At 43.1% G+C, this 12,902-nt stretch overlaps 1 protein-coding gene across 1 annotated transcript in view; it reads right to left on the bottom strand.

Moving 5' to 3' along the window:
- Window positions 1–1,272: 1,272 nt before the first annotated feature.
- adgra2 (adhesion G protein-coupled receptor A2) overlaps window positions 1,273–12,902 on the bottom strand; it is a 60,451-nt gene continuing 48,821 nt past the window's right edge. Inside the window, exons 3-19 of the mRNA XM_015037208.1 lie at window positions 10,827–10,898; window positions 9,896–9,967; window positions 9,724–9,795; window positions 8,900–9,063; window positions 7,768–7,981; window positions 7,503–7,667; window positions 7,218–7,416; window positions 6,987–7,136; window positions 6,504–6,665; window positions 6,066–6,266; window positions 5,761–5,950; window positions 5,087–5,295; window positions 4,871–4,998; window positions 4,663–4,786; window positions 4,432–4,580; window positions 3,199–3,288; window positions 1,273–3,054 (exon numbers count right to left, since the gene is read on the bottom strand). Coding sequence (XP_014892694.1) covers window positions 1,638–3,054; window positions 3,199–3,288; window positions 4,432–4,580; window positions 4,663–4,786; window positions 4,871–4,998; window positions 5,087–5,295; window positions 5,761–5,950; window positions 6,066–6,266; window positions 6,504–6,665; window positions 6,987–7,136; window positions 7,218–7,416; window positions 7,503–7,667; window positions 7,768–7,981; window positions 8,900–9,063; window positions 9,724–9,795; window positions 9,896–9,967; window positions 10,827–10,898 — 3,778 coding nt within the window. The 3' untranslated portion in view covers window positions 1,273–1,637. The remainder of the gene's footprint in view (window positions 3,055–3,198; window positions 3,289–4,431; window positions 4,581–4,662; window positions 4,787–4,870; window positions 4,999–5,086; window positions 5,296–5,760; window positions 5,951–6,065; window positions 6,267–6,503; window positions 6,666–6,986; window positions 7,137–7,217; window positions 7,417–7,502; window positions 7,668–7,767; window positions 7,982–8,899; window positions 9,064–9,723; window positions 9,796–9,895; window positions 9,968–10,826; window positions 10,899–12,902) is intronic.

Raw genomic sequence — 12,902 nt, forward strand, 5'->3', positions numbered from 1 at the left:
AACGGATCTGTTTAGGAGTTTAAAATAGTTTGCCACGAGAGGTATGACTCACAGTCACATCCTGGTTTGGACTGAAGTCATTTTACCCACAATTCATTCATCACCAGGAGCATGTTGAAACAGCCAAGATTAGCAAACTGTAAGACCTTACCCATAAAACAATGGAAAATTTTACAGTGTTGTAGGCAGACATGGTTTTTCCTGTTTGGGTTATTTCCTAAACATACTAAAAATAGAAGCACGTCTGTGTTTGTTGTACATATATGGACAAGTATTTTGTGAAAACTAATTGAAAAGGACTTAGTAAAAACAAATTTATATATGTGAAATAAAGTTCGATTTTTGTGTTTGGAAAACTTTCAGTCTCAAATGTTTTGCTGCTATCAGAGCAGTGAGTCCAACATAGTTGAGAGGGGAAAAAGTCTTTGTCGAAAGTAAAAGTTGTCAATACATTTGAGAATAACTCTTTTTCCCTTCATAGAGTGGCTTGTATATTCTTGAACATTTCACATTTTGTCTTGTCACAAGCACAAACCAAAATTTAAATGCTATTTTATCTGACAGACCAACACAAATTAAATGGAAGACACAGTCTCATTGGACATTAAATCTAGAACCCTGATCTTTTATCCTATGGATTTTTTTGTTTGTTTGTTTTTTCTTCAAATTTCCTTTCATAGATATTACCTGTGGAGGCTTGGTGAAACAAGCCAAAGTAATCATTACTAGATCAAATCATGTAGCTTTTAGCCAATCGAATTGCACTCCTTTGATCTCGTGTCACACGGTAAGCTACAGTAGTTAGCATGTCTATCATGTGCCAAGGTGAATAAAATACGCCTTTGTATTTTATCCTGTTCATTCCTACAGAATAAAACACACCCTTGTATTTTATTCAATGTGACAAGTTCTGAGAATATTTATGACGTGGAATACCTTTGTAAGGAACTGTATATTGTTTTCTTCTCAAATCATAAATAAAGGAATGTTATCAGAAAACAGGTAACTTCAACTATTGTCAAATATCCCACACTTTTAATTCACTCTGAGATTGTACAACATCCATACACAGCTCTCTTTATGTGTGTGCACATACACACACACGCACGCACGCACGCACGCACGCACGCACACACACACACACACACACACACACACACACACATACACCACATACTTACACACAACCACTGCAAACATACAAGTGCATACATGAGCACATACATTAACATAAGTGTCAAAGGTTTCCTTCAGATTAAATGCATATACATGTGCTTTGGAAACAGACGGCTTTGCACTCCATTTTATGCTATAGTTCAAATGCATAGAAAATTTACAACTAAAACAATAAAGCTTTCATGAGGCATCCAAATACAACATCAAATGCCAAATTAAAATATCTTTTACACATTCTTTTGTAAAGTGATTAAAATAAATGTGTATGCTCGAACATGTCAATAACAGAAACTGCCTTAATATTTCACATCAAACTTACAAAGCTACAGAGGCAAACGTACCAGTTTAGAGTCCTGGATGCCTTCATGATATTATATCTTAAATTATATAATTGTTAAGTGGACGTTAAAACACAACCCGGTCATTTCATTAAGGTCATGCATACAAGTTCATCCAAAATTTTATACTGTGGTTTCACTTTTCCACAAACCAGTTTTCATTCCAACAGAACTCTGGGATTGGTCCGTGCCACTCATGTCCTGCTCAAGCTCGAGCACCGAGATTTTCAGGGTGCCATTTGGGGCAGCAGCCCCGGGCACGGTGTTGGCGACACAGTTCAAAGGATAGGAGCAGCGCTTAGTTTCTCGCTCTGCAGATGCTGCCACTTTCAAGTTGTCTCTGCTGGAGCATCGTCTTTGATTGCTGTGCATGGCCACTCTGCTGGCAGCAGAGGGCGGCAGAGGGAAGGGTTTGCGGCTCCCGCTGCTGCCCCCGTCGCTCCCCTCAGAGGGGCTGGTGGCTGCCGACTCCCCCACTCGCTTTCCGTTGGTCAGCAGGGTGGCCTGGTTCTCTGAGAGACTGTGGTGGATGCTGCCGTTCTCACTTGTGGCCTGCTTGTAAAAAGCATGCGAGGAATTGAGGTGCTCCGAACCTGTCGGCCCTAAAGCACCAAGACTGCCCCCTCCAGCAGTCCTCAGAGCTTTCAGGCGGTAGTGACCTCTGCCCTCACCTCGATGATAATGTTGACTACTCCCTTGTTTAGTTCTGCTACTCACTTTTTTTCTCTGGGGATGTACCGGGGCTGAAGAGTTTATGGAGGGAAGGACATTGTTTGTCGGCTTTGTGATGTTGTCTGTACTGGTGCTCGTGTTGTTGCTTGTAGGGACTCTTGAAGCGTTGCTGGGATTGTCCTGTGCCACCTGCAACAGGTTTGTGAGCTTGCACGGCCCAGGTCCGACGCTGCTGATCCCGCTCGGCGTGGACGATGACCTGGCTGAGGACGAGTTGTGAGAGTCAGCGGGTGGATGGCAGTTGATGAAGAGCTGGGATCCTTGCTCCGATGTCTGCACTCCACTTACAGTGGTGCAAGTGTTTGTGTAAGTGGACATCGGATGGGAGCGACGATAACCTGGGCAGCAGCCCAGCCACGACGTCTGCACGTCACGGCGTCGAAAGCAGTGGTGCACCACCAGAAACACCCCTAAAACTGTGGCGACTATCCCATAGAGACAGCTGAACAGCAAGCTTGCGCGCCCTGTTAGCCACACTGCCATGGCTCCACAACACCAAAGAGCTGCGAACAGGAAGTGGGTGGCTACCAGTATAGAAAACTGTGTCTTCAGCGAGTACTGATCCTCTGGAGGGGCGGCTGGGGTTATAGGTCTCCCTGCTGAGTCTGTGGAGAGCAGGCTGGTGCTTCCTGCCAGTGCAGGATGGCCCTCTGTCCCAGGAGAGGACAGGGTGGTTCCTGTGCATTCTTTGGACACACGGTGCCTCAGGCGAAGCACAGTGCACAGGAAATAAATCCAGGTCACCAACACCACTAAACCAGCAGGGACAAAGAAAGATCCTAGACTTGAGCGCCAGATCAGCCAGCAGCTGAAAAAAAAGAGGAAAGGATGGTCAATGCAAAACAAGAATTTCTTTGTGTTTTTAACGCTGAATAAGTCAAAGCTGCACCAAGCAAAACAAAACAAAGTCAAAAGATCACATTTCAAGAGGATAAAACAGCAATTGACATACTAAGGGCTATTGTCTCCATAGTTGTTGACGTTGACAGCTGCAGTGATTCCACAAATGATGAGAGGAACTCCATCGGCTATTAAATAGAACCTGAAAATACAAAGAGAAATGCTGTGAGCACAGTTTCTGAACTTTAATAAACCAAGATAAGATGATGTATTCCAAAATAAGCAGTGGGAACTTCGCATCAATGTTGACTCTGAAAGAGCTCTTCCCTTTTGACGTTTCATATACGTAAATGAAGATGTACATAAACAGAATCTCGTGAATCTGAAATTGTGATCTAATAAATCTTGTTCAGACAATAATAAACCAGTGTAAGTACTTTACATTTTTAATTAGATTACCACATGCAGTCCATAGTCTTTCAAAGCACTGAAATAGCCTTTCAACTCAGACTTTGTTAATAAAAGGCCTTTTTCAGCATCATTACCTAAATGATAATGCTTTCTTACAATCCTTACACTGTGGAAACAGGGGGCGCCCACCTGCCACTGAAAATTGGGAAGGTTGTTTGACACACAACTGCCATGTAATTTTTTTTTTTTCTTCACCCACTGATATAAGGGCGTCCTGAGTGGGCGAAACTAGCACCACTTATTGGGACTAAGTGGTATACGTTGACCTAAAATATTAATGTTGTTCATTTTTGAGTTTTTGAGCTACGCAATCCACTACACTATTACCAAACAGACAGTCAAAAGGGAAAAGGGTCAGAGCGCATGCCAGAAGTCATTGATTTATCACCTCCTGACCCATTTGGTTCTGTGGACAACAAAGGCACTGACTGGAGATCCAGTGAGGTCAGGGGCACAGTGCACAACTGCAGTTTTAAGATCACAGGCAAAGGAAAAAAAAAAAAGGGTTGGGGGAACAGAGGGAAATTGTGATGAAGACAGTGCAGTCCTTGAATCACCCAACTTCAATTTATGACAACTCCCACAGTTTCTGTTCTGTTGGTGTCACAAATTCTTCCTGCCCACATCTCTAAAATTATCCGGTCGCATGTCTTTTTCTTGCCTCACAGCTGTACTTGGTCGGTCTCCCTCCTCCCTTTCTAAATCAGAAGGACTATGGTTATCGGGCACAATGACTGCCTTTATGAGATGGCAGTTTGGGTGGTCGAGCATGGGAACTTCTCCAACTGTCTAAAGTAAAAAAATATATGGACGGCACACAATGCTGTCATGGTGCAGGAGGTGAGTACGGGATTGCGGTGGCTTGCTCACTGACCTGAGCATAGGTCGCTGAGTAGGTGGAGGGGAAGACTCTCCTTCCGTCTGCCGGGGCGTTCTCCACACGGCCTCTTTGTAAATGACCCTGGCGCTAACCCCAATCCACAGCAGTGTTGACAGAGAGGAGTAGTGAAGAGCGATGCCCACCTGTCACATACAGCAGCAGTGTGACTGGATGTGAAGCATGACGTGCAAGCAGTTAAAAATAGCACCGCGAGGTAAAACATACTGCCTGACAGACAAGAGGGTAGCTGGTTAGGCTTATGCCTCCTGCATAAATAGCCGATGTCATGGCGATGTGGAAACAGGTGTTCAGCAGAGTGTGCCAACTTTTTCTTGATATCTGTATGGAACTGTAGAAAACATACAGGAGAGAAAATTATTAGAAAGAAGCAGCAAATGGCCAGCGCTAGCAGGAAGTTCGACCAACACACTACCTGTGGTGTAGTATGTGGGTAATGATGATGGTGAAGAGGCAGAGAAGCAGCACTGCAGTGCATGCGTAGACCACAGGGTGGAGCACCCTCACAGAGACTAAGCTGGAGTTGGGGAAGGTGGGAACTTCCTGGAGAGGAATTGAAAAAGAACTGGGTTAAGTTTTCATCAACAATCTGTCACAGTCATCCTGAATTAACTGAGTGCGCTTCCTTTACCTGCAGCACCGCATAGTTGCCGAGCACAGAGCAGCGCATCAGTGAAGTGCTGCTGTCAGTGTGAACAAGCTGGCAGCCTTGCTGGCTCCAGCCTCCCAGTTTCCCTGGTTCTGTGTGGCTCCACTGGGCTGCCACTGCATCGGTGCCTGGGGTCAAGTGGCGCAGGGATACCCAGATGTGATCAGAATAGTTCCACATGGTGCAGCCGTCTGTCACAGAGTGGGAGATATTTGTCAACATAAAACTACACAGATTTTTCTCTGTTTTTAAGTATAAAAATAGCCTTTGTCTTGACTGCAAAGAGTTCAAACAAAGGTACAGATTGCCAGAAAAAGGCAAGGGTCCGTGCACTTTTACCCAGATCTAAAGTTATTTATGTAATTTTGTTTTTGCAACAGAAGTGTTTAGGTATCGAGTCTGTAAGATGCAACAAGTGCAACATTTGATTAGTAGCACTTGGTGCAATTTGTGAGAGCTAAAAAGGAGTATGTTCAATATCTAATTATCAGATTTTTGGTATTTGACAACACAAACTTCTTGACTACTAAGTTGTTTAGTCCTTATGAGGATTAAGGATCTCATTGACTACAGATCAAAGAGAGCTTTAAGATATTTTGTCATAGCAAAATGAAAACAAATAGTTTTTTTTTTTTTATTTTTTTTTTTTTTATTACCAAGGCCTACAAAGATGACAGGAGTGTTGACACTTCGTCTGCGAGATTGTTCAACGGCGTTGCTTGAGTTTGGCAGTAGAGGAAAAAAGCTTCCTGTTCGGAAAGCCACAAACTGCAGCTTGCAGTCCGCAGCAGCATCCGGGGGAAACAAAGTGGCTGGAACAGTCACAGAAGCGAGGGCTACAGAATTCTGAAGAAAAGAACAAAAACAGCAGGCAGATTTTAGTAAATAAAGTCCATGATTATGGCTTCACACAAAGAGATACGTTTGGTCGCTAATGGAGCGGCAGGAGGAAAAGCCTCACCTTCAAGGGGAAGTTGGTGAGGGAGACGTTATGGGAGCCAGTGCTGCAGCGGAAATGAAGGAGTTGCTGAGGTGCAGACTCCGACGTCTCCACTCCTGGCCGTCCTGTTGGCAACTCGCGGTGGTAATATGCGGTGCAGGTTATACCGGTGAAGTGCGCGGGTCGGATCAGGTGAGCTTCCATCACGATGTTCTTAGACACCTTCAAAAATCAATTTGAATATTAGTGAAAAGAAACACTCCACAAAATGTTATATCCGTCGAAATGAGACGATTTACAACAACCACTCCATGGCTTTGTTTTATCACACGGGCAAATTAGGTCACCAAAAATAATTTAATATTTTCATGATCGTCCTACAATTTTGCCATTGCAGAAGTACAAGACATATGTGTGTCACAGAAACAGATACAACTTTAGATCAAAATTCTTACGAACCACAGAGAAGTCTTGTGCTCCACCGTGTAACTGAGGCCAGGCTAAAGTTTCCAGAGAGTAGACGATGGAGCTGCACGCTCTTTTCTCTCTCTGAGCAAGAGCAAGGATCTGGTCGTCCACCTGCATCAGGTTGCTGCCCATATCAACGATCACCTCCGACAACTACAGCAAACACAATTTGTTATTCATCATCTAAAAGGATGAAATCATTAGCCTTGAAAAAAATATTTTATCTATTAAAGTCAAAAGGATGCGTAGTTTTAAAAGTTGTACATGGGTAATGTGTTTGCATAGATTTGTGTTTGCTGCTAGTATTGATTTCAGTTGGGTCTTGTTGAGAAAATTGTATACTTTGTGATAAAAAAAAGGGAATTAGAGAATTATAATTTTGCTTAGTTCTTAAAGAAAGATCAAATCAGAAATCGCATCTCAAAACAATATGAGTGCATCGCTAAGGAGAGTGAACTTTGAAAATGTTCTCACCACTCGCAGCTGCCTGACGTATTCCATGAACTTCTCCATTATCTGGGCAATATACAGCACATCTACAGAGTCAGTGAAGCCAGCCACTTCCAGCGTGTATGTCCGCACCTGATGGGCCACGGTGACGGCGTTGGACGCGTTTATGGGTGTCTAAAATGGAGACGTAAAACAGGGTGAGTTTTGTTGCCAGGACGTGAGTCGGCGTACGGTGGCATCGACGGCGTTACCGACCAAAATGAAGGTATGCAAGACACGAGTGATGCCGTTGGTGTACTGGCAGTTGGAGTAGTCGCCCTCGTGCCACTTTCCGGACCGGTCACAGTATCGGGAGGCCTTTTTCTGCTCCGTTACCCCCTCCACAGACAAGGAGGGGTAACGGAGCTGCAGACAGTACTGGTGGGAGGTGATGCCGGCCAGAGTTCTTGGCCAACTGTGGAGCAATAAAAAAAATAAAGCTTTCAGTGAAATGCTGAAACTCAAATCTACTCAAAGTAAACCACTGTCATGACAACTAACCGGAACTCCCCGCGGTTGTTTAGAACTTTATCTTCTGGGCAGAAGGAGGCGCTGTTCTCCAGCACTACGATTTCAACAGTGCGCGAGGCATTGCCCCGCCCAGTAGTGACCACACACTCCCACTCTCCACTTGCCTCCACGTGAACGTTGGATAATATGAGCTCGCTGAATGCAAACAGATTGTTTTAAACGACTGGTGCTTTTTTTCCCTCTTACTTGGACAACACATCATAGACAGGTTCTCAAAGAGGAGCAGATACTGTACCTGGTGATGAAGGTGCAATCATGCACCACGCTATCCTCCAGCTGGACGCCTCTGTCAGGGTCAGATGTCACTACTTGACCATTGTGACGCCAGTGTATGCTGGTGAGCTTGTCCATCAAGGCAGCAGTGCAGTGGAATGGCAGCCGGTCGCCTCTGAAGACCACCTGACGCTGGGACGGCAGCAGCGACAGGGTGTGTAGCTCCAGTGGACCGTCTGAGCAGCAAAGTGTTAAAGGACATGTGGTTAGCTATTACAGAGGAAAGGTGGCTGCTGTCTCACTGCCCACCTTCAGTTAAATGTGCCCAGATTAGCTACACTACATTTGAAAAACATATTTTTAGCCTTTGGACTTTTCCATATTTTGTGACTAAGCAACCAAAGCTTTATTGTATCCTCTTGAAATTTTAGGTGATAGAACAATACAATGCAGTGCACAGCTGTGAGGTGGAAAGAAAAGGATCTTACAAACACCATATCATATGAAGCTCTGAACTTTGACTAGGCCCTGATCTAAATCATTCCTAAACATTTCAATTGTAGCTCTTGCCTGTATTCTCAGGATTCATCTGTGACAAGTTTCCCCTGTGACAAGCTATTCTGCAGCTTGCAGAGTAGGTGATTGTGTAGATTTAGCTTTTATCACATAAACTAAATCATAGGTTATTTTTGTGGGCAATAAAGGGGGTGAGGGGCAAAAAAATGCCCGCCATACGTTTCAGATTGTTTTTTCCAACCCTCCCACAACTTTATTGTTCAAATTGACACGTATCGTTTTTCTTTCATGTCTCAGTTCCAGACTACTTTGTGTAAGTCTATTACTTAAATCAGAATCAATTGCAATGAAGTTTGTGATTGCCGTGTGACAAAGATTAGCAAAAGTTCTAGCAGTATGAATATTACTGCAAAGAACTGTGCTATGAATTTGCTTTTCAGCAGCAGCCAACCGGAAGCAGACAGCAGCAGACAGTTAAAGTAACCCACAGGGATGGATGCCAACATAGCATTGCTGAAACTTGTGAAAAGATGGTCTTGAGCTTCATTACAGAGTGACAGTCATTTGCATAGTAATGCTCTCTGAACTAAAGCGGTAACCCGCCTCATTCCTGCGCCTCAGCGAAGCCAGGGACTCACCACAGCTTAGCTGGCTTTCTCTCAGGCCTCGCAGGGGCTTTCCCCTCAAGGTCCTCGGGAAGGCGCACAGGGTATCTTCTCCCACACGCACCGAGCTGCTGCGGAGGAAGCTCGGCATCCAACGGAGCCCACAGTCACAGGACAAGTAGTCTGACACGAAGTTTCTGCGGAGGGAATAACCATTCATTAAAAAGAAAAAAAAAAGAGTCATGTGAATTCTACCTCTGGTTAAACTCATGGAAAAGCGTGGAAATGAAATGAAACAAATGCATGTTTTAGCTGATAAAAACTACAAACTGTCTTAGATTTTCTACAGTTCTTAGCAGAAGTATTTAATTTTTTATGGGCTTTTTCCACTTTTTGCAACATTATAACTAAAAGTCTCTGCATTTTTCTTTTCCAGGACTCGTTTTATTCTAATTCTAGAAAATAACAATTCTGAGCAACTCAGCATGTTCATGTGTTAGAACTGCCTAGTCAAAGTCCAGACCAAAGTCCAACCAAATATCTATCTCAAGACTTGAATGTTGCTATTCCCGTTTGTTCTCCATTTATTTGTAAAGAACAATAAACCATTGTGAGTGAATGGTAGGGACAAATAGTAGTGTATACACTTTACATGCTACACTGTGAAAAATGTAAAACATGTAAAAAGTGTACTTTTCCTTCAAATTCACAATTGTACACTACTTTATGTGCTCTTTCACATCCAATTCTAAGAAAACATATCAACTTTTGTGGTTGTAACATGTAAAAAGTGGAAAAGTTTGACTGCTCTCCTGAGGAATTGAGTTTAATTAAGTCACTTTTTTTTTTTTGCTCACACTTGTTTGAGGGAAGGCAGCTCCTCAAACACGCCTGGATCCAGGGTTGAGATGATGTTGCCAGAGAGGTTTCTGTAAAAACATAGATTAGGCATAAACAAGCTCTCTCGGTACCTCAACAGCAAGTCAAAGTTGAACACATTTCAGTGTAGCTGATGGGTCTATGTCTTACAGCTTGGTGAGGTTGGTCAGTCCTAGGAACATGTCTGTGGTCAGGCAGCCGATGCGGTTGTTGGACAGGTCGCTAAACGTGTGAAAGAACAAAAGAATGTGTTAGCTATTATCAAATGAATATCTCCTTAGCAACAGATTGTTGTGTCTTGACTCATTCATTGCCCCCAGATGCTATATTACATGTCCATTTGACATGCAGCTGAACTGGGCCGGCCCTCTTCTGTGTCGGCTCAGACCACAGCAGTATGCAAACTTCAATTTCAGAATCGTAGACAGTTCACATCTCCCTTATCAGGACCCCGAAGGACCCGACCGAAGCTTTATCATCAGCAGGGTAAAGCAGGGGCCCCTGTTCTACAGTCCACCCCTGAGTGTGATGTATAGCTGAAGCCAGAGAGGGATCTGCTCTGCTGCACCTCTGACACTACCCAGCAGAGAGCTGTCCAGAGCATGTGTTTATCTCCCCCTGTTTGTTTTGAGAAGCCCCAGACCTCGCAGGGAAAATACAAGAAGAAGGAGGAGGGAGGAGGGACGAGGACTCACGCGGCGTGGCGCAGACAAACACTTTCGACCCACGCCACAACCAAGCGTCGGAGTAACAGAGATACAAGACGTGAGCAGCAAGCTGCTGCACAAGGCTGGCTTGTCACATTCAGTGCCTTGTGAGGAGGCTCGGAGTAGCCCTGATGTTTTCCACATCATGCCACAGGGATGACATCTGATGGTTTTTACTGATGTCGAATGAAAAATTCAGGCTTAAGCTGAACATAGCAATTGTTTTATAACATCTGTAGCTGCCAAAAGAATTAATATCTGTTTAACTCAGCTACTGACTTCTGGATAGAAAAGGAGTTTTCATTAATTTACACTTGCGTGTTTGTTGCTCTGTGCATAATCACACTTTGAGGGATGTTACTACGTCTACTCACAGCTTCCGAAGCTCAGACAGGCCTTGGAAGGCTCCAGGCATGATGGTGCTGATTAGGTTGTGCTTCAGATCCCTGGAAACGGGAAAAAAAGAGAGAAATGTTGGTGTGTGCATGCAGAGATAATAATCACAAAGATTCTCTGTTTTGCTTTTAATCTGCGTGCAAAATGTTCAAGTTTTTATTATATGTCTGAGCACCATTTCTGGAGAGCAGTCAGTTCACACATCTTGGGGTAAAATGTTGAACATGCAGGTAAAGGATTACATGAAGCCCATTTATGGTGCAAACAAATTTTAAGTATGAATCATTACATAATGTACTTAACAGCAAGTGCCATTTCTAGTTGGTTTAAACACCTTTCTATTTATTATTACAAAGGACCTTTAACAAGTTTACTATTAGTGGATTCCTGTCAGTTTATTGGAAACACAGAGAGGGAGCACTCACATTAAATCCTATATGAAGGGAAAGTTAGTAGACTTTTTGAAAGTAAATATTTAAAGATGGATACTTTCTGGGTTTACTAGACCTTTTTCCCCAGGATTATTAAAACAATTTGAATCAGTTTCAAGGGAAGGAGCATCAAAAAAAAAATGCTGCTAAGGGACAAGAACACAACCGAGTTCCTACTGCTTGGACAACAGATAGCTTGAGCAGTGAGTCAGCAGCCCATCTATCAGGGGAACCACAGATGTTGCGAACATTAAGTTCCTCAAAAGAAAATGTGTCAATTTGACATGCTTTTACTTTATGTGTCCTCTGCGAGTACAGAATGTCTAAACACACCCATGTCGCCGAGGAATGCCAGGTCAAACACTTTAAATCAATAAACACTCCCCTCCAAATGTACTTCTGCATGTTTACCCCCATAGGTTAGTTGCAACATTGTCTTGTTTTTTTGTTCTGTCTGAAGCAAATGATGGTTATCTGCATCTTGACTTCCCTTTCAACATGCATATGACTGCGAAGTGGCTTTTTAGGTTCAAAGGATGTGTGAAAAAAATGTATCTGGAGAATTAAAGTTTCAGCGGGATGAAGGACAGCGTTTCCAGATAAGTGTTTTGACTGTTTCACTGCTGAATCGCAGTTCAGCCGTAAAGAGCAAAGCACAGACTAATTAGGTGTAGAAAAATGATACTTTCTGCTGCTTCCATTCACCACTGCTTTGATTTACACGACCTCTGCACAGATCACAAAGTTGAAGTGTTTTGGTGCAACAGCTGTACAGAGAAACATGAGAGCCATGGAGAACTTTTAAATCCCTTAATAGAGTGCTGGTTTGTTTGTCTTCAAGCTGCTTCTCTCAAGAACTTGTGTTGGACCTGATGCAGGCCATTTTTCTTTTTATGGTCTTTATGCAGCTGTGTTCAAAGTAACAGCAGTCCAGCATCACCAACCAGATCAATCACTGTTGTTGGTAGACATTATAGAGTAATACAAAACCAAGAGATGCAACAGTCATGACATGGAGACTGCTGATTATGTGAAACGGACTGACAAATTGAAAGATCCGTGATTAAAAGACTGATAGTGTGGAGTTTTATATGTGAGGTAATCGATCATGTGAAACATCACATGTTTTATTGAAAGATGATGACGGCAAATGTTCTACATGCTCGTTATTGTGCCATCCGCTATGAAAATCTGTTTAAAATGGATAATTGCAGACATTGTCCAGAAGAACAGCGCATGCTGACCAAAAAGTTGGTTACAGAAGAGAAAATACGTGAACAAGTTCAAAAATTAGCAGACGTTGAGGTAAAATTATATCGAGTCCTCCAAAATGGAAACCGATATGACAAATATTAAAATAAATAAAAACAAAAAAACTGTCATTCTAGGGACTGAAGAGGAGCCAAATTGGCAACGATTAGATGATCAACTGAAGAGTGATCAGGTCATTGTGGTGTAAAGTTATCTGTGAGCACTGAAACATTTAATTATGTCAATATGAAGCCAAGTTCTAGACAAAAGCCCCCTACAAAGTCCAAATGTTGAAAACACACGTTGAGCTGAAGAGGTCACAGTTTACTGGTTTAAAGCAAAATGGAGCAAATGATTGAAGTGATGTTTGTG

The sequence above is a fragment of the Poecilia latipinna genome, unplaced genomic scaffold (assembly GCF_001443285.1).
Source record: "Poecilia latipinna isolate Pla-1442-1.1 unplaced genomic scaffold, P_latipinna-1.0 Scaffold398, whole genome shotgun sequence".
NCBI lineage: Eukaryota > Metazoa > Chordata > Actinopteri > Cyprinodontiformes > Poeciliidae > Poecilia > Poecilia latipinna.